This window comes from Anser brachyrhynchus (genome assembly GCF_964034855.1).
Source record: "Anser brachyrhynchus genome assembly, chromosome: 1".
Lineage (NCBI taxonomy): Eukaryota > Metazoa > Chordata > Aves > Anseriformes > Anatidae > Anser > Anser brachyrhynchus.
The window spans coordinates 128,248,455-128,270,084 of NC_137694.1; the positions used below are offsets into that span (position 1 = coordinate 128,248,455).

The window sequence follows — 21,630 nt, forward strand, 5'->3', positions numbered from 1 at the left end:
ACTATTACTCTGATAAGCTGGTAAATAAGAGAAAGCAAACTGACATTTATTATTAATTTTAGGAGGTGGACAGGTATTAAGAAGGGTAGTGGTAAGCTTGTGGGTACCTAGATAGATGATATAAATTACATATGAGGAGTGTGAGAAAATGAGATGGAATATAGTAATTGCCATAAACACAGCATTACGTCATTTTACCTTATTTTTAAAAACAGATTTAAACACATTAACAATCAAACAATGAATTTATTTGCAGGATATATTTATCATACATAGAAAACAATACTTATTGTTTGATTAAATAGAGAAAAAGAGCACAACAAAAACACAATACATTATTCAAAGTGTTCCATATATTTGTTAACTGACATTTTCAAAATGAAGCTTTCTTTCCCCCGCCCTTTTTTTTAAAAAAAAAACAAAAAACGATTGCGAACAATACATAGTGGGAACAAAGGGTCTAGAAATCTAACATTCCACAGCTGTGAGTCAGTGTGAAAAATAAGGCTACGTAGAGGAAAGAAAATTGTGAATTTCAAAACAATACATATTCCATTGACAGACTTCAGATAAGATCATCCGAACAAATGAAATCTAAACATAAAATTATATAAGGAAAAGAGGAATTAAAAATATTAACAATATTCCAACTTAGGAAGGAAGAAAACAGATTTCTCTTATGATGGTTTGGAAATAGACTTTGAACTTTCTAACTACTAAGTGAAGGCCAGTTATGGTATGCCACAAAAAAAAAAAAAAAAAAGAAACACCTAGAAGTAAGAAATATCCAAGTCCATTTTAATAAATAAACTACAACTACACCAACCACTTGTTAAGTACACATTTATCAGTGGAACAACAAAGTTAAAAAAAAAAAAAAAAGTTTGAGCGTCTCACTGAATGATTCAGTGAAGGGCTGGAAAATGTATCTGCATGCTCTGAAATGTTAATTACAAGTTCTTTTCACATTTCATGCTGATGTAAATGGAATGACTGGAATTGCAGTGTCATATCCTGCTCTTTGTGCCTATCTTTTCACACTAGGTCAGCAGTGTGAAGATTTCATAAAGCTGCCATAAACTGAGGTTCTTCACTCCCTTAGTCCTTGCCATCTGCTCTTCAAATGATCATAGTGGATGAATCCAAGGAACAAGGAGGAGTCCCAGTGCTTCTGTTTGCTGGCAGTCCCTAGTACAATGCTCCACAAATGCTGCATTAAAACAGCGTATGTACCACAGGTACATACAGCTACATTAAACAACAAATCTGTATGTAGCATTACATGCAGTTCAGGATAAAAAAGGGTATAAAAACTTCTAATACTACATCTTACCTGAGTTAGATTGAGCTTCCTTACTCAGAAGGTCACAAGAACAAAGCTAAGGCAAGACAAAAGCTGTGGGAACTGATCTGAATGCAAGTGTACACAATATGTATTTTGCAAAGAACTATGTATTTTACAAAGAACTATGCATTTCCAGAGTTAAAATCACAACTTCTAAAAACAATTAAATACTGTGTAGGCTACATAAACCTTTCAACCCCTTCTTCATCTGTCATTTCTTCTGTCATAAATAATATCCAGATACAAATGCAGATCTTTCAGATAGAAGATAAACAGAATTTATTAAAAAAAAAAAATCCAATCTATTTTTTACAGGGCACCCTTTGTCATCCTGTAAAGTGTATAGGACACTATTGGAAAACTTGGATTGAACAAAAATCTGTTTTGTAGCAAGGTATTCAAGAAAACCGGAACACCCGGGCTGCCATGGGAAGGTTTCATCAGTATACTCTACACAGTCTCACTCATCCCAGTCAACATGCAAAATTAGCAAAACCAGCAGCATTTAGAGAGTGATAGATTCTGAAGTCAACCTCTTTTAATTGCCCTGGAAATCTTTGTTTACTGTGCCTATAGCTGAGGCCTCTCAGAAGGCAGGAAATGTATTCTGAACATCAGCGGAACAGGACTCATGCAGCTGTGGTTACATTATGTCCATTACACATCTTCTGATAAGAAATCCCTATAGATCGGTTACAGAAGGAGAACACAGCTGCAATTTTAAAGTGTAGAGAAAGCCAAGGAATTCATACAGAGAAAGAAAAACGCCAACACTGCAGAATTTAGAGGACTGCCAGAAGTTATCCCTAAAAAAGCTGCGATATAGACTGTGGCTGTGTATGTATATATGTATATGCACACACATACACTCATATATACACGTGTGTGTGTGTGTATGTAGATGTATATGTATGTATATACACAAAAAATCAGAATCATCACACTGATAAATGTCATTGTCATCACAGTTGGTTGTTTCATTCTAATTCAAAAGGATAAATTAATAGATCTTTCACTCTGACTCATAAGCTAGCAGATTAGTCAGTCTAAAGCTATCTGCAATTTTCCTAGTGAAGTCTCTTTCATTTAACATGTAAGGAATCAAGCTGGTTTTAATTTCCTAAATTAACAATGACCGTGTAACATCCTACATGCTAAGTTACGCATTATCGTGTCACATCATGCATTATCAGAACATGCTACGGAAGTCTTTGCTGATATAAAAGAAATCTTATAAAACAAACAAATCAGAACAACTGATTACACTTATGGAATTCTGACAATTATCAAGTAAAAGCATACAACACCTCCTAATGTTACACATTATTTTTTCCATCTGATACAGATTTAAAAAGCATAGTATATACATATATAGTAGTATCCATCCAATCTTTAAGAGTGCTATGTTTTACACTTGAGTCATTATCCTCTATAATGACATTGATAGATTCTGTATTAAAGAATAAGTTATATTCTGAGGGGCTAATTAGAATGAGAATTGAAAATATTTTATTTTAAGGAAAGATTTATTTTTAATTTTTACAAAAATATAAATAGAAGAAACGTCGCAAATACCCCAGAGTAAAAATCAAAATCACACAAAAAACATTCTGTGCCCTTCTGTAGTCAATCTTGTTAAACAAACAAAACAGAAATAAAACTCCCAATAACTATATGTAAGCAAAAAACGGCAATTGCTTATCGGAATACAAAATGGAAAATATAAAAAATAAAATGGAACCACTGAAACCAACAACTTTTTCTTCAGAGTGGTCCAGCTTAACTATTCCCTTTGCCCACAGGTAATCTAAGATACGTGCTGGGTCACCCTTCATACAAAGTGATCCCAGTTTGCTTAAAGCCTTGATTCAAAGCACCTATACGTACATAATAACCCTTATTCAGTAGAATTCCAGTACATGGAGAAATGGACCCATGAATATTTTTAAACCTTTGTAGTACTACCTCTACCACAGATGTTATCTAGGGTCTTTACAGTGTGCTAACTTGTCTGTTTTGGTGAAGCCATGACCAATGTGTCTTCTCCACTCTTGTTTTGATTATGAGGTCAAACACAGATTGAAGTTTTATTTAGTGAAAGTGACTTTCTGTGATTATATAAAGTAAAATAAATTCTTTTGGTAAAACATCATGTTTTTGTAGCACATTAAATAACAAGGAACAACCTGCCAGCTTCTGTATAGTAGCTGTATCTTGTGTATGTTATTCAAATTTTTTTCTCTTTTCCATTGCCAGGAGGAGTACGATGCTAAACAGATTATCCCAAGCAGCTGGATTCAACTTGAATATATAAAGCATCAAACTTGAAATGTTCTCCACAGAATATTTTTTAAATCACCCTAGATGCATTTGTTGTTCCTTTAGAGATTAAGACAGCACTGCAACTCTGATACATAAATAGTAGCTTTTTTGAAAAGTAAATAATCTCTCTTACTAACTTGCACTTAAACTCCTAAAGTGCAAATTAATCTTGTGCACTGGCAACTGGACAAGACACAGAGACAGAGGAAAGTGGCATTGTGCCTGGAAAGGAAGAGCTCAGATTAGTAAGTAGTTACTTAGGTGAGCGAACAGACTTCTAGAGCATCACTTCAGAGCCAAGCTTTGAGTAAGAACCAGGCTGCTCATGTCACTGCTGTCCAAGGAGAGAGGGAAGAACAGAACATCAGAATGGCTACTCTGAAATTTCTGCAAGTTACTGAGAGTGACGATGAACCATACTTTTCCAGGTGACTCCTGAAGAAAGAGATGCCTGTTGACAGTGTCTGCTAGTTTATTTTTCCTTTCTTGCACTTTGTGACTTTTAATAGTCCCCACGGGGATGCACTCCTGCTTGATCGGCTGAAGGATTTACTCTACTCTCTCTTACCAGGATCTGTGCAGAGAAGCCTGGGTTGAAATGGTTGAAACTCAGAGGCACAGGCCTGCCACCCCACAGAGGTGAACTTCAGGAGGCTGAGCCTCTGACAGCACTGGAGAGAAGTAAACCAACACAACAACAAACAAGCAAGTCCGTTCTCTCGTTACTGTTTGCGTCATCTTAAGAGAAAAGAATACATCTTAAGTAAGTGTGAAGGCTCCTGTGCAAAAATACAGTAATGCATCAGTGGCCAAATGCAAACATTGGAGTTAGGAATCCATGCAGTAGCACCAGGAATAGCACCCAACCCCGCCGTTGAAATTACCCAGGCTTCTACCTCTAGTGCCAAGAGAATCTGTTTTAGCTGATTATGAACTGGCCACGATCAAGCCAGTCATGAAGCACTGGCTTCATGGCTCTTTGCAGGCCTGTATCCATTAGCTTAGCTTCTACTTTCTTGAATGGAAAGGCCACCTCATTAAAGGAACTCTGAGCTGCCGCAGCTCCTGGTGGGAGCATTATACAGTTTAGAAGTTGCAGAGTATTTTTCAAATTTTCCCTGTTTCAATTATATGGGGTTCCAAACCAGAGCCTTTTTTTTTTTTTTTTTTTTTTAAGTGTATAATCATATTGAGACTGTTACAGACTTAAAGGGTCTCAGAATAAGTCACACATACTTCAGTCAGCAAAACACTGGTCATTCTTCCATTGTTCTTTTAAAAACAAGTACAAGGTCCATGTTAAGTTCAGAAAGCAAAGCCAAATGTTAAAACAGTTAGATTCACAATCATATTCTTCCTCTAAACAATTCTGATACAAGACCAGCTTCAACTAAACTTCTTCAATTATAATGAATCTTCTATAAACTAAAAAATCTTCTATGAACTTGTTATTGTGAGTTATAATGAAAATAAACCTTTGAAAGACAGAGATGTCAGTGAGTTACTGGGCATACTGCATTCACAGAATCAGAAGATAGACACTGTAAAAACAGGCTTCACTTTTAACTGTAAACAGGTATAATACAGTATTATTTTTTGAGTACATGAACATTATTTACCATTTAGCAATAATTGTGCACAGCATTTTTCAGCATTCAGAAACTGAATTTCATTTATCGTCTCCCTATTGCTGAGAAATATTGGCTTGAAATATTTCAATATTGAAATATTGAAACTTGAAATATTGACTTGAGATATTGAAAATATCTTCAGCTATGTGTGGTAACATACAACCGAATGTGTAAGAAACATGTGGGCTTTGTTATCCTCCCACATACCTCATTCTCAACAGACATTGGCACTTCCAATTTACATCCTGAGGATGCTTCCAGTCATTTGGCCAAATGAAAAGGAAAGATACTAATCCATATGGCCTCTCTCCCCTCATTAACACATGGCAATCATTTGCTTAGCTTTACAACATTTTGATATGAGACTTAAGGGCTTCTTAGAGTCCAGTTTGCTACAACACCAGATTAAAATACAGAACAAAGACACTGAAGATTATGCTGACTGAAAAATGATCAGAGGCCACACAATTTTTTTTTAAATTGTTCAGATTATAAAATAAAACCTAAGTGTATTTTTCCTCCCACTTTACAAATGTTTGAGGCCAAATAATTCCCTTATTCTGAGATTTAAGTTAATAAATTAGGCTTCTTCCTGTGAAGCTTTACAATGCAACTTCTCTAAAATTAGTACAGTGCTTAAAGAGTACACGACAAGATTCATACTGCTTTTTCTTAGTCTTCCCATGACGACAGACAAAACGTTGTACAGATTTAAGTTACAACAGCAGCCACCAGTGATTTTCTTTCAGTGTCATTTTAAGGGAATTATTTCAATCTCTGTACTGAACAAGTTTTAAAAGGCAATGGATTCATTCTCTCCGTGTACTGTGAGAACTGATGGATAACCAATGCTCTATCGTGCTGTCACCATCCAAAGTCCCAGTGCAACATTGGCAGCCAAAAGTGTACTACCAGCAAGCAAAATTAAAAAGCCAACAAGCTCTCTGTTTTGTTTTTCTACAATCAAGGAGCTCAGAGTGGCTTCCAGGAAAGAATTTAATATCCACTGACCATCCAAAGCAAAGCAGGGTACAGCATTGATAACTGCCAATGCTCCTGACAGTGAAATTAGGTATCTGATTGACATTAGTTAAGGTTCAAGAATAAAATCCAAGAAAATATAAATCCAAATTTAATATAAAATGCATTTCTTATTTCCAGTATGCAAAGAGAAACACAAGGGTTATTTTTAGGTGCCATTCTGTTTCATATAAATTATATATAATATAACCATAACATAAATGCCCACAGAACTGCCCTTACGGGTTCGTTTTAAAGTAATAAAAAAGCACTAGCATTTGATACTTCAACAATCTGTGCTCTTCATAACTCAGATAAAAGCAGGAGACAGCAAAACCACAATTAATATTGCCCATCTTCCTCCCTTGCCTTGTGTGGTTTTGGAGCAAGGTTACAGCTCTGACACCACACCTGAGGTAAGAAGGTATTCTAGACCTATGATCTAATATGCAATAATGATTAGGAATATTTTCCAAACACTCCCTTACTGGTGTAGGCACATGGCTAAAATATGATTTGAAATCTGGCCTCTTCTACTTACCTGTTAGCCAGGAAGTGGAGTCTATTTCTGTGCATGCATGTGCATGTGAGAATGAGACAAAGGTAGATCATTTCTATTGCCGGTAAAGCCTTGCTAACATTACTACTTACCTCCATCCTATACTGGCTGGACAAAAAGACACATGACTCAGAAAGGAGCTGGATCAGTGTGAACCTTGGCATGTTTCCAGAAAAGGGAAGTTTATAGGTAGCATCTTTACTATACTTTTATGGACAAATCTGCTTAAATGTATTTTAACCGCCCATAAACATTTCAGTTTCTAAGGCTAAGGGTCTTAGATTAGCCATATACAAGCCCAAGTACATATATGATCTTGCTCATTAATAAACACATTTAAATGCATTATCATCCTGGCTTTTGAATAGGACAAGTTTTCTGTTGAAGATAAAAACACACAAAACCAAAACAAACTACTACAACAATAGCAAAAAAGAGTGGAAATGAACAACCATACTCTGTTATTTAGTTCAGCATAATGGCTTAGAAATGGTGTTAATAAAGCTCTGACATATCAAAGCTAGCAGTAACATTTGTCCTGCCATAAATTCAGGATTACTTTGACTTTCTTGTTAGAGCTGCTAAAAATCACCGTCAAGAAAGAGTTTAAAAAAAAAAAAAAAAGCTGACCAAAAATATCCCGCTAAGCACAAGGAAGTGGGAGATTTCATTCTGGGCTTGGCACATGGACAATAATCAATGCAGAGATGAGATAAAGATGTCAGAACTCTACAGAAATGTTTCTGAGCATCCTGTCTAAAATGATATCCAAGTGAAATTTTGCTGGCTCACTAAATTCTAAACAGTCTTCTTCTTGTCTTAAAAGAACGAACGTACTTCAAAGGATACTTGCAAAACGTCTCTATCACCACAGGCAGATCAATGCTTAGAAAGTTATGTCGTGGTACAAAACTGCTGAGACTTACTGAAATGAAAACATAAAGGTAACACAAAGAATCAATAGCTGTTGCAGAAATATAAAATTATGAATTCGAGTTTTTAATTTTCCAGAAAAAAGCACATTTTAAATGACAGTTCTTCAAGCACGAATAGCCAATCTAAATACGGTTTTGCTTGGCTTGTTTTCAAAAGACACAGTGCAGCCATTAAATGTCTCTTAAACATGCTAACATAGTAAAATCATACCACAAAATACAACTAGCATGATTTTAGTAAAAGGAGATCTAAGATGTATATTTTCAGAGACAACTGGACATCTGTAGTCATAAAGACCATATGGTGTAATTTAAGTCCCTTCCCAAAAAAATCATATAAAAAGAGATTATAGTTACCAGGCTTTTTCAACATATGTTGTCCACATCTATACATTCATACTGTGGGTGCACATGTGTACTTTCTCTCAGGGCCCCCAAATTTTTCTCTTGCACTACCTACAGAAGATTACTATGTTCTGAAGTTGAGCTCACGTTGCATGGAAGGGGGGCAAACAGGGAGGAGAGCACCAGAGAAACTCTGAGAAAGCAAAGGCTGGGAAATGATACACAGGTGCATTACACTTCTTAACACCAGTTAGCCAGTAATTAAACAGCACCTTCTATCTTCAGATGACACCATAGGTGACTCCAAGTTTTAACTCAGTGCAACAAAAAAGCCTGGGAGACGAGACTTAGTACCGTTTGTATAAATACCTTCCTCTGCGCTGGAAGACAGCATTGTCAAACTCCACACGACCTTGAAACACTCTTTGGTCCCATAACTTCTCTGAAGGTATAGATGAAATTTCAGCTGACCACATGTCAAATGTTTATGAGAGAGTTTATCCTCAAAGAAAACTAAGTTAGCTTGAGATCTCCCATCCTGTTAGTACAGGGATGCTCTACCTGGGTTGTCTGAGTCTATCAACTTCAGGGACTGTTTGAAAGCCTTAGTTTTGTGATACCTGAAAGAGAGGCTCCTTTCCTACCATAAAGCTCCACTTCTAGCATAGTGGACTCTTATCCCCAGAGCAAAGAGGCTCAGGTAATTTCAGGTAGAATCAGAAAATCACCTTAAGAATGAGCTTGCACAGCAAATGCAATAGTCGCTCTGTCCCTGAAGAACAACTTTGAACAGAGTTGAGGCAAGCCACAATGGTTTGAATTTTCCCTGCTAACATTGGAAAAAAATACATCCGTAAGAAATACCGTTTCCTCAGAGGTACATGAAAGCAAGAGTTCAAAGAACAGACTGATTAGAGTTCTGAGCAGAAGAGTTCCAATCCCACTCTAACAGTAACAGCCCTTGGGAAAGGAACAAGATTAACTTACCCATTCAGAAATTCTAAAACCACAGGCTAAGAGAACATTGGAAATCGCAGCATTAATATGTAACACGCCATTATTGCTGCTTCGTGTATCTTTGTTAGCAGATCAGATTTCTTCAGGTTCAGTAAATTGAAGAACAACAGAACAGAGGAGAAAGAACAATTCCAAAAGAACGTGAGGCTGAGAACTGGTCCACTCAGCTGCATTAACATTACTTCTGTTTTTTGAAGCCCTTGTGATGAGTAATCAAAAAAGTAAAACATAGCACAGCAAGTAAGCATACCATCAGAAGGAGAAACCTGGAAAGCAAGGGGGTCCCAAAAATAGAGTGGTTTTGGTGCGGCAATAAGCACAGAACTTCCCAATACCAGAATTGCCTCAGCAAAACCAAGACGGTTTGAAAATCATGTTCTCTCTTACCTTAGCTGAAGAAAGACCTTTAATTTAGGGGTCTGTGAGCAAATAAGTAAGTCTGTTGGACTATTGAGTGAAGAACATACAGTCAGAAATCCTGGACACAATCCAGCTCAGAAAGCCAGAGGCATCCAAGTCAAATGATATCCAAGACAAACAACTCATTAAGTTGAAGGTTGGTATCAGAACATCTGATCGAACGTCTTGTTCATGAGCTAAACAGCAAAATGGCTGAGACAGCCATTGTATTCAAAGGTTTCAAAAGACATACATTGCAATATATTGTAATTGCAAAACCTGATTGCCTCTTGACAAACACCTAATGGCTACTAACAAGTCACCATCCTGAAGTTGTGCCTACATTCAGAATTGTTCACCAATCTCCCTCCCCCTTTGATACAACAAACTACCTGTCCCTAATAGCTTCCAGACCTGGATCAAAACTACAAACCTGGCTGCTGAAGCAATCTCTCCAAAGCACCGCAAAACTCTTCAGGAAGTTGCGGGAATGACCTCCAGACACTGAAATATGAGGCAATGAATCTAGTGGCTATAATGGATCAAAACTAATGGCGGGAGGGAAAGCCTGCCCTTTGAGGGATAAGGATTGTAGAAATAATGTTCTTCATGCTTGTCTTCAACGGACAATGCTGAGAAGAGGTGAACAGCAATGAAGCTGATTGAGAGAAAACAGTCATTGTTTTCCACACTTGAAGTGAGTAATCCTTCGACCATTAACATTTATTTTGTTGGCTAATGCTAGATGGCATTTGCAAATTTTGAGAAGTGTGCACATCGGACACAATTTTAATCAGAAGGGTTGATAAAGTGATTTAGTAACTAGGTTGACCAACGAGATTTTTAAAATCTCTTAATAGAGGAAAAGACAACACATGCTATGGAGGAGAAAGTATGGCATGAGATATTTCTGTATGGTCTCCAGAAGAAAACAAACAGACCTTTTACATTTGGATAGAAAGAATTACTATCCTCAACAATAATGGGAAACAAGTGTTAAAAGAATGAGAAACCAGACTCTGCCACACAGACCTTCATGAGAGATTATGACTGTTGCCCAATAAACTCCCCAGAGCTAGAAAGTGGCTTTTTTGGGGAAGACTTTGATAAAACAGAGGTAGGAGGCTGGTCCAGTTTTGTACTAGGTAAGTTCCATCTTCTTTTCATGAAGAAAATCTTGCAATTTTTTGATCCCTCTTCTGATGGGTGATGGAGGTACAGTAACATTGAGGGAGATGGTCTTCCCTCAAAGAGTGTGAATTCCAAATGTGAATGTTAGTAACCAGATTTTCCCAACCACTTAGGAAAGGAAGTCAAGATTTTGCAATACTAGAAATTGCATGAAGGAATAATAATAAAAACTAACAACCAAAAAAATCAAAATAACTAAGAAATACTGCAAAGTTGCATAACACTAATAACAGGGTACTCCATTTCAACCTTACATATCATTTGTCCAACATAAGGAGAGCTTCTAGAGTATAACAGGCCTGCAGTGAGAAAAGTCTGAAAGTCTTGAGTACTACCACATGAATTAAACCCACAGTATGAATTTACATTAGAATACATTAGAGACTATTCACAGAGAGGATGCCAATTAAAAAGATTAATCAACGTGTCCATACTTAGCAACGCACATTCCTAATCATTTCTTCTGTTTCAGTTTCAGCCATATCTCCAGCAGTATAATTTCATTTAGGAGTGTGATTCTTTACAGTTATTTTACACAGAAAACAAGAGCTAAATATAGATGTTAATCCACATTAACAAAAATCATTTTTGATATTATATTTTACTTCAGGGAATAAGACATTCAGGGACTCTCAAACATTTAGCTGCACAGCCTAGTTCTTGTAAATAGCTAATATGTATATATATATATTTTAAATATCGTATCCTGAAATTGGCTTCAAATGAAAATATGAAAGAATCACTGCTTCTCCATAAACCAGGACTACCATGGCAGCAATGCAAGCCTAAGCAGAAAATAATACATGCATAAACCCAGAATGTTTTTCAAATATAACTTTAGTGGCATTACTAGAGCAAGAACACACTCGTGCAACTCCCCTGTCAGGCTGCATGATAAATGTAGCACTTCTCTAAAAAGTAGTGTTTCCTGCAAGCAGGAAGGTTATGCTAAAGAATAAGGCATTATTTCCATTTATTTCTATTTCAAAATTCACACAGTAGAGAAAGAAATTATTTTCCCTTTTTTAATTAAAAAAAATAAAATATATATATATAGCTACCATATTCTGATTGTCACATCTGAAAAAAAACAACAACAACAATAATCTGCTGGCCCCAAGCCAGTATTGTACAGTGCAAAGTAAGTCTGAAATACATCAAAGTTGTTTCACTGGAATGCACGAACACGGCAGCTGGACTAACTGCTGCCCAGGCCAGGCTCCTGTAACTAACTTTAGCTCTGGTGTTTCTCCAAGGGGAACATAAAGCATTGGTTGCATGTCAGCAAACTCTGTAATAAAGTCAGCTTTTAGCTTTCAAACTAACACATTTGTTAGGCAGTTCCCAGGGTATAGTAAATCATTTTAAAATTATATCCATGTACATATGCTTTTTTAAAATTTATTTATTTTCACATGGTGATTTCTTAATTTAGAACTACCTCTCTAGATAAATCCAATAATATTATTTCCTCATTTCTAAAGGAATGACAGACAGGTCTGACTGCTTTGCAGAATTACCACGTACTAGGAAACACTAAAATTCCAATGTACTGAAAAAGAAAACAGTATCAATTCTTCTTTAATACCTAGATATGTATTGTTAAACTAGAGGGCTGAGAAAAGGAACTTAAAACAAACATTGAAACAAATACTATTCTTACAAATTATTCTTGCATATGGAATAGATGTCACCAAATATTGAACCGTGTGTTAATATCACACAGCTGACCAATGCTTTTCTTCCTGAATGGCAAAAAGGCAGAAATAACAAGTGAAGAAATCCTGTTTTATGCTTATAAATGGCCTTATGGTGCAAAGAAGTAGAAATAAATAACCTGATTTTTCAAGAAGTATCAAAATAAGACCAGCACAGAAAGATAAAGACTGGCAGATTAACAAAAGATATGTTTATGCAAGAACACTAGAGGATTTACACAACCAGATTTCATCACTGTTTCTAAAGCTCTTTTGTACTAAATTCCAATGCTAATTCAGAAAAGCATAATGCCTTGCTAAGGAGATACTTCAGGATGCCTGAAGCAAAACCTCTCCCTGTGAGGTAGAGCTGTCTGAGTAACAGACAAGTTCCTTACAGAAAGGGACAGTATTTTAACACTTAATACTTTTTTAAGCCCTTCTGAAGCTCATTTTCACTCTGCCACTCAAGCTACTAAGTAGGCATGAAGATTAGTTTGTTAATTCTTCCTGTACTTGCTCCAAGAGAATTACTTTTTCCTTGTATATCTGACTCAAGGATAAAATCTTGTCTAAAGGAAAGCCATAATCCACTTCAAAATAAGGAACTAAACTGCTATATGCTATTTAATTTAGGGCACTTAAAAAAAAAAATCGGGAAAAAACTATGTTGTGATTGTACTTGTGGTTTAGTAGTCATGGGAATCTGTCATACATACTTGGATATTATTGATTCAAGCAGTCGTGCTAATACTGCAGGAAAGGCGTTGGAGCAAGATGCCCTGGAGATTTCGCAACAGCATTTCGAGAAGTGTATGTGTTAGCAAAATACAGGTGTCTGTTTCCCATGACTAAGCTGAACGGTATCTTTTATAGGAATAGCCCTTTTATACTTCTCTGAATAAACAACTATCTCATATCACATATTGTTTCTATTACCTTTGTAACTCACTGCACTGTGCACATTTCATTTTAGGCCTGAGTAGTCCATGTCTCTCCACTGGCTGTAACAAGAAATGGATTCTGCATTAAATAAGTTAACTGACAAGCGCTCCAAGACCTTGTTCAAGCAGCCAGGAAAAGTAAACCATATTAGAACTCTTTTGTTAGACTGCTTTAATAAGTAATACGAACCTGTGTACTGTAGGTGCATAGGGTGTCCTACAAACAGCATGTCAATATGGGGTGGATGTTTTACCCTGATTAACCTTGTTTGATTTTCTAAAGAAGGAGTCACACAAAAGCTTGGAACAAAGTCCTTCTGGCAGTCCATGTTGGTTCGACAAACTTTGCTGGCCTCGATAACTTTTCGTGCTGGTAGACAGGCATACTGCAAAGGGTATTTAAAAAGATTGTCAAATTTAAAGGTATTTTCCAACAGATCAGAAATAAAAGTACTATTTATTCATTTTTTAAAGCAAAGATTTCACTGATATGTTACTAGCCCACAAAGAGCTGGAATCCGATTATTTTTTTCCAGATCCTACGGAACCTCTACCTGATATGCATTCAACCTGTCATTCCATTTTTAGTGGAATGTAGAAAAGATGCATGTACCAAAATAAAAGCTAACTTTTTAAAGAACTACAGACACACAACAAGTATTAAGGCATCTACATGTATGTCAGTGATTTCTAATGAACAGAGCCTTCATCAATGTACAACTGACTTATCTGTTTAAGAAACTTCAGCTTTCATTGATTAGGCTGAAGATCAGGTTGCTTTCATTGTTCAGGAAAGCAACCAACCACCCTGCGCTGACCGTGTGGTTGTGAAGTGACCATTTTGAACTAGATGAACACAGTACCCGGTGCAGTGCTATGTCCCAGGTCCTACCTATGTAACACTCACTCACTCTCTGCATGCTGAAAGACCAGATCTTTCTTGCTCCCCACAGGCCAAGCAGAGAACAGCATAAAGGAACAGGAAATTGTTTTTCCCCTCATGTCTCTCATAAAAGCTCCATGGCAATTTTGCTTTTGTTCTTAAACACAAGCAAGGAAAGTTCTTCATCTGTTTTTTGCCTTAGGAAAGACAAAAGAGGACCTTCTTGCTTCTTAGCCTGACAGTTACGCTGCCTTATAGATGCACACATGTCATACACTCCATTAACCTCAATACAAGATCTTCTATTCTAATTAGTGGGAAGGGGCACATTTTCAAATATTGCTGTGTAGCACTGCAAAAACTATTTAAAATAATTGTCCAAAAACTCACAGCCATGCCAAGGACATTTGAAGGTCACAGGCTTCTGGATGCTTTTATTTCTTCGCTGTTCCTAAGTACCAGCTATGAGCTTAAGAATGTCAAAGCTCAGTAGGGCAGTGTTTATCAAAGCTTGCTGAACGCCAGGATGTTACCAGCCACTGTCATATTTCAAATGAACTGCTGGTCTGTGCTCAGTTCTCAGTGACTAAATACCACAAACTGGATATTGGTTTTTTGTTTGTTTTTTGTTGGGAGTATTTGTTACAAAGAATCTGTAAATATAGCAGATGTAGTAACAGACACTTCTATTTCTTTAGGTATCTATCCTACAGGTTAGAACAATAACAGACTGGCACGTGTAGAAAAGTTTACACAGTTCAAACTTGTGCTCTTTGTTCTTGTAAACAGAACTATTAAAAATACTCCATCACTGTCAATATGGATCATATGTTTTAAGAAACATTTCTATATTTTAAAGAGAGTAACACAAAATCCTGCTGGTAAACTTTGTATGTTTCTACATGCTAAAGAAAAACAATGTGGTGAAAAAGGAATCAAATAGAGGCCTTACTGAAAAAAAAAATTAGGCAATCTCTAGGAACTTGTCTTGCATGGTTTAAGTTTTATCTAGTGAGCAGCACAGCACTGCTGACTTCACAAAAAATAACTGAACAGATAATCCAGTACTTTACTTTCATTGTAGTGTTCATTACCTTCAAAGACTGAAATAAGGAAAATAAGCAATTTTAACTTCTCAAAAGTTGTTTTTTTTTTTTCCTCACCAATATTCTGCATCAAATAGTGAAGATGAGGAAAGTATCTTTCTGCCTAAAAAATGAGGGGTATAAAATCTTCTCTGGTTCTTCCAGAGACTCCTTGACTAATCATGGGAAAAATTATAACTAGTATTTTGGCTTGTAAGCTGTAAATGAGAAAAGTAGTGTACATATTAACCTTTAATACAAACTGTAGGTATTCTTAAGCACTTGAGCATGCTGCATAAATGTTGGTAAATATTTCTAGTTTCATTTAAACAATTCCATATTTACCAAACAGAATTAGCACTTTAAGTAACTTACCAGATGGCTGTCCAAGCTATTGCTGTATGAAAAGCAAATGTCTGTGAGGCTGTTGTTACTACAACATTCAACTGTGCCATCGAGTCTTCTATAGACTAAAGAACATAGGCATAGATCAAAAGAATGATATTATAGCATAGTAACTTCTTGAATTAGTCTCTGAATAAAAGAGAACAACCATTCTGCAGCTTTCAAGAATTACAGTAATTCACAGATTCTACTTGTGGTTCAGTCACAACTAAAAATAAACTTCACCACTTTAAGAACACAGATTTCAAACATGTCACATGCTGATTTTTTCATCTTAATGATCTCCTTGAGATCTGGCAGATCTATTACTTCCATGTTATGAGCATTATGAATTACAAAAAAAATAAATAAAATAATTGGCTGTTGCCTCCAACTTGCATTACGGGCTAGCATAGAAATTTGTTACTTACTGTTGTACTGAATTCACTGGCTGACTATTGAGATAACTAAGACTCAAGATGTCCTCTTTAAAACACGAAAGCCTTTACAAGATTCAGTTTTTGAAAGATTTCCAAGCACTGAAAGCTGCAGCAGTGAATAAATGATGTTTTAAAACCCAGTTAACTAGTGTGGTGCAGAATCCTTCCATGGATACTGTTAATACAACCTAACATTCTACAGCAACAGCTTTTTAAAACAAACAAAGAAAAGAACAACTTAAAAGAATAGTTACTGTAAGAATCTGTGTCATGGCAACATTGCAGTACCTTCCTTAGTTAGATCATGCTTGACATATTGGTTGCTGATTTATCACTGCATAAACTGCAGTCCACTAACATGGAGCTTTATGCCTGAGGCTTACAGGTGTAAGCACTGTGCCATATAATCCTTCCTTCAAGTACCCTAAAGCAACCAACATATATTTCTGAATAGTGAATGACCATGAAATTAGTTCCCTTATGAACTGCACTGAATTTTATTTTATTTTATTTTTTAATTTCAAGAAGATCCCTGGAGCATTGTTTTTTTTGTCTAGCTTCATACTCAAATATTTTATTCTCCATTTATTTTATTGTCAAGTAGATAGGGTCCATTTGCTATATATATTTTTACTGATACTCTACATTTATGTCAGTTGTGAACTGTCACGGTTTTGACAAATAACAGCTGCTAGAGACTGAAAAGAGTTCATTTAATTTCAGAGGAATATTTCTCACTGCTGGAGGCTTATGGCTCTGAAAATGCAGGCAGACTGGTCTGATTAGAATGCAGCAGTGGGACAATGGGCTGCTAACACAATACAGCAAACCAAGCTGGGATGCAATATTAAGTCTCTAGTATTAAGTCCCTGGTATTCCGATCTAAACAGGACTGGTTCAGTTGCACAATATGCAGTTTTATTATCTATTACTCTGAAATTACATATCAGAGAACATCAGAATCTCAGAATGTATAGCTATGGCATCTAAGAATAGGTTCTTACTTGCCATCCCAGCCCAGCTGTAAACATTTCCAGAGTTGCCCTCATTTTCAGAAGGATTATCCAAACTCTTAAATATCTAAAAGGATCTTACCCATACTCCACTAGTTTCCAGTTTAAGTATTTATTTTAGTTCCAGCTGTAAGATTACTTTCCTTACATATTAAAAAAAAAAAAATCAAAAGATTACCTTTTCAGTCTCACATGACAACTATAATGCATCGAAAATATAGGCATTTGAGCTGCCTGACCCATCTGTCCCAGTATGATGAAAAAATGGCATTGTCAATTTTCAAGCTCCGAGAATCATATAGGTTTTGCTCAGCTGCAGTCCCTTAGCTTTGGAATTCAGTCTCCATGGATGCTTGCATGAACCAAACTCTGGAGAGCTGTAGGGCATGTTGCAAGACATTCAGCCAATTTAACTTGACTGTTCATTTTTGTTCTACTTAATTTTTGTTTTAGTTCAGTTCACTTTTTTTTTTTTTTGTTGTTTCTCAGGGGTAAGTTGTTACAGCAACAGCACTCTAATGTATAAATGAAAACAGAAAGAAACAGACTGACTTCTAGAAGCAATATGTGCAGTCCAGACGAAACTAAGTTAACTGGCAAAGACATTGTGAAGTTGAAGAAACATATGAAACACAAAACCTCTTTAGTGAGAAACATCACAAGAAGTGGCCATAATAAAGCACATCATTGGGTTAAGCCACACAATTTGTAATGTCACGCTAATCAAAGCAGTAAGGTGATGTGTGGAATTTACAGCTGCAAAATATCACTGACTTGATCCACGGAACTGAACTAAAAATATAGAAGATAACTGTATTACTGCTAATAACCAAGTTATACAATACCCAAAAGAGGCAAGTTCCATTATTCAGATCATACAGAATATTTGTATAGGATGACTGGAAGACAAGAGAACTTCTATCCATCCCTTCCCCACTTTTTATTTCACAAATAAGGAATGGCATATTGGTCACTGCTGAAGAGAAGACAACAGACTCAATGAGAAGTCTGTCCCCACTAACAAATCCTAAATCCAAAGCAGTCTTTAAGATGTGATAAAATTATAACAAATAACAAAGAGAGCACCTAAAATCATACCTCTAGCTGGAAAGCTTAATTGTTGTAGGGTGGCTGTATTTATACAGTAGCCGATCTGTGACTTCTGTGAAATATCTCCCAGACACGAATTCCAGTCTTCTACAGTATGGATTGGGCAGTCCTGTAGACTAGTGACAATATCCCCCACAAAGAGACCTCTTGGTCCATTGGCTGGAGAATCCTGAGAAGAAACACTGAAGTCAGTCACGTTGCTATAGTTGAAACTATAAGGATCTGCTTACAGTTTAATGGATGCTGAACATCCATGAAATGTTTAGGTTAGGACATTATTTTCAGAGAAACAGAAAAACCTAGGCTCCACTAGAACTCTGATTATTTTCACTGATGATAAGAGTATCACAAAAACAACACACTCCATGAAGAATAATTTATTTAGTGCATAAAGGGAAAAAAAAGGGCAAGTTTCCAAGTGTTTTCAAGGGACCTCTTCAAATCTGAGCAATTATTTTCATACAAGTTAATGTGTTTTTTCCTATCATTTCAAATTGAAGAAACGTAAATTGGTACCCTAAATGTTCCATCAAAGTAGGGTGTACCTATACCGTCGTAAGTATAAAGCACAATAAATGTCATTCTTTTCCTAAGTTATAGCAGTTTGGTTTTAAACCCAAGAAAGACTGAGACCTTCCAGCTCTGCTCTTCTTCAACTGTTCCGTATTTGATTAAGTCAGAAAAAAATCAGTCCTTTCCAGAAACTCAACAGTCTACTTCTGCTTTGCTTCCAGCTGACCAAAGACGCATGAAAATCAGAATAATCTTTAACATTAAAAACAGATAAAAATAAGCTAGTCATAAGGCACATTTGAGTAGATTTACCTGGTGCCAGCACTTATCAAATCAAATCAAAAACAAACGAACAAAACAACCCCAAAGAAATAAGCCTGCAAAGTTATCTCAAATATCTAAATAGTCTTATACTATGCTTAGCAGTCTGTAATTATTCATGCCATATCCATTCATTTACTAACACTAAAAAACATAAGATTGAGAAGGCAACTTCAAGCAGACAAAAAGCACAATATATTAGATTTTGAAGAGTGCTGCACCAACCAAATTTAATTGTGAAAATAACAGACTCGGGTACATTTCAAATCACAAACCATATAATATGAAATCAGTAAAGAACTTTTCTTACCTCTGTTACCTCAGTGACAAGTGCCCCAACACCCGTGTAATAGAAAGGGAAAAGAATGGCTGGCAGCAGAAACAAAACCAAGAAACTTGCAACACCAAGAACAAAATTATGCCACACTCCTAAAAAGGAAAAAAAGTTTCTAAATAAAACATTAATATTACTAATAAAAAGGTATTTTTTGAAATAGAAGATTTTACAGTTAACTTCTAATTAACTTTTCTGAAATAATTGCTATAAGAATGGATGAAAAATTAATTCATGGCAGGGCACCCTGAAGAAAATACGAGCCTCTGAATCAATTTTAAGCTACAGCTTCTATCCACACAATTGTCAAGAATCATAAATATTAAAAAACTAGTGGAAAGAAATGTATTACTTGTCACCTTCTACCACAACAAACTGTCGAATTGAAGAATCTTAATAAACGGGCTTATATATGAATGCTTTTTTTCTGTTTGTCAGCAAGAAGCTTAAAATTTAGTTGACATTTGATACTTTTTCATGGTTATTCCTGTTGTATCAATAAAAATAATTACACGTATATATTCCAAACAAGGTTAGAAAATTATTTGAAAAATGGCCTCTTTTACAAGACGGTCAGTAAAACCACACCAAGAAACTAAGTTCACCAATCAGCAATTCCTAACATTATTTTTGCCAATATATTTCTAAGGGTAATCTTTACAGTATGCTGTTCTCCACAGAATGAAACAAACCTCTGCCTAAGGCAGGCTTGCCTTCCTTCAACATCTAGTACTATACAAATTTTTTCATTCCTTCTGTGCTCTTGGACAAACATTTTCTATGACCCATGCAGGAAAATTTTTCAGTATCGAATACTCCTTATTCCCTTCTTACAGTGCTTCATCTTGTTAAGATGGTTTGATTCAATTCTATATTTACAGTACACTTACAGGACAGGAACTGAAATAAATGTATTTAAAAACATATTAAGCCTATTTTTCTTGCACTGTATATAATATAGCAGTCATAACACGTGAGACTCTTATTTCCTCTGCTCATCTTCACATGCCACCCAGTCTTTTACATTTCTGATGCTGTAGAAATGAGAAACATTTTTGGAGTACTTTAAATAAGAGTTTGTTGCTGTTTCCACTAATAGATACTTCTTAAAGTGATTTCTCTTTCTGTAAGTTTTTAATCATATCTCACTGAAAGATAATTAGATAGATAAAGAGAATTGAATGCTGAAGAACTTTATCTCACACAAATGCATGCATGTGCATACAAACACAAGTACAACAGAAGTATTAAGTAAATATTTGAACTTAATTGTTTGAACCTTTTTATCTTAAAAATAAACTTTATTTTTTCCAGCTTAACAAAGTATAAAAATCTAAGACAGAAACAAAATTGCCTTGCAACAGTGTGGCCACTAGAGAGAGTAAGCTGGAGGGAAAAAAAATAAAAAAAAGAGGTGATGGAACTGCTGGAGGGTGACAAAAAATGCTTTCCAATAGCTAGGAAAACATGGGCCTTAATACAATAATCTACACAATTTGCTGTGTGGAATACAGCAGAAAAGTCTAAAATAGAAAGGCTTCAAATTCATCCCAGGTAATCCCTAGAAAAATAAACAGCGTTGAAATGAGAATACCTATTGAGGCACACTGATGAGTATACCATCAATTTCATTTTGCTAGAACAGCCTCATCCTTGGAAATTTAATTCTTTATATTCAAAAAGGCACACTTCACACAGCCCTTAAAACACCTTAAAATCATGCTTCGAAAATCTTTAGCTCTTTTTTCTGTTAAAGACAAAACATTTTGAAAAATATTATCTGAAAAATAATCTCAAAAATAACACATATATTTGAACTAATTATAAGCAAGGACTGCACAGGAGCACGTTTTAATTATTAGGCATGCAGTGAAGGCTAAAAACATCACAAGTCTCATTCGCTATTCTTGAACTCATGATGCCATCTGCTGTACAACAAATATACTGTTTAAACTCCAGAGTACAGGTGGACTATAAAAGGAATATTCAGTGTGGTTCTCTACTCTAGTTCTTTTAGTTCTTTCTTGTAGCTACAGTACAAAAATCTAAAAACTTGCCCTGTAAATTCAAATCTTCAGAACACTGAAGATCTGGTAATAGGTTCATTCAACTGCTCTGACAAAAAATAAATGAGTACAGTTT

At 35.8% G+C, this 21,630-nt stretch overlaps 1 protein-coding gene across 3 annotated transcripts in view; it reads right to left on the reverse strand.

The window, feature by feature from the left end:
• Positions 1-226: 226 nt before the first annotated feature.
• MBTPS2 (membrane bound transcription factor peptidase, site 2) overlaps positions 227-21,630 on the reverse strand; it is a 36,767-nt gene continuing 15,363 nt past the window's right edge. For 2 of the 3 annotated variants that reach the window (XM_080579748.1, XM_080579749.1), the window contains exons 6-11: positions 19,465-19,583; positions 18,309-18,489; positions 15,749-15,843; positions 13,596-13,791; positions 7,727-7,802; positions 227-6,374 (exon numbers count right to left, since the gene is read on the reverse strand). In XM_080579748.1, coding sequence (XP_080435874.1) covers positions 6,152-6,374; positions 7,727-7,802; positions 13,596-13,791; positions 15,749-15,843; positions 18,309-18,489; positions 19,465-19,583 — 890 coding nt within the window. In that variant the 3' untranslated portion in view covers positions 227-6,151. Of the gene's footprint in view, positions 6,375-7,726; positions 7,803-13,400; positions 13,466-13,595; positions 13,792-15,748; positions 15,844-18,308; positions 18,490-19,464; positions 19,584-21,630 lie in introns of all 3 variants that reach the window. The other variant, XR_013946449.1, reaches the window with a different exon arrangement.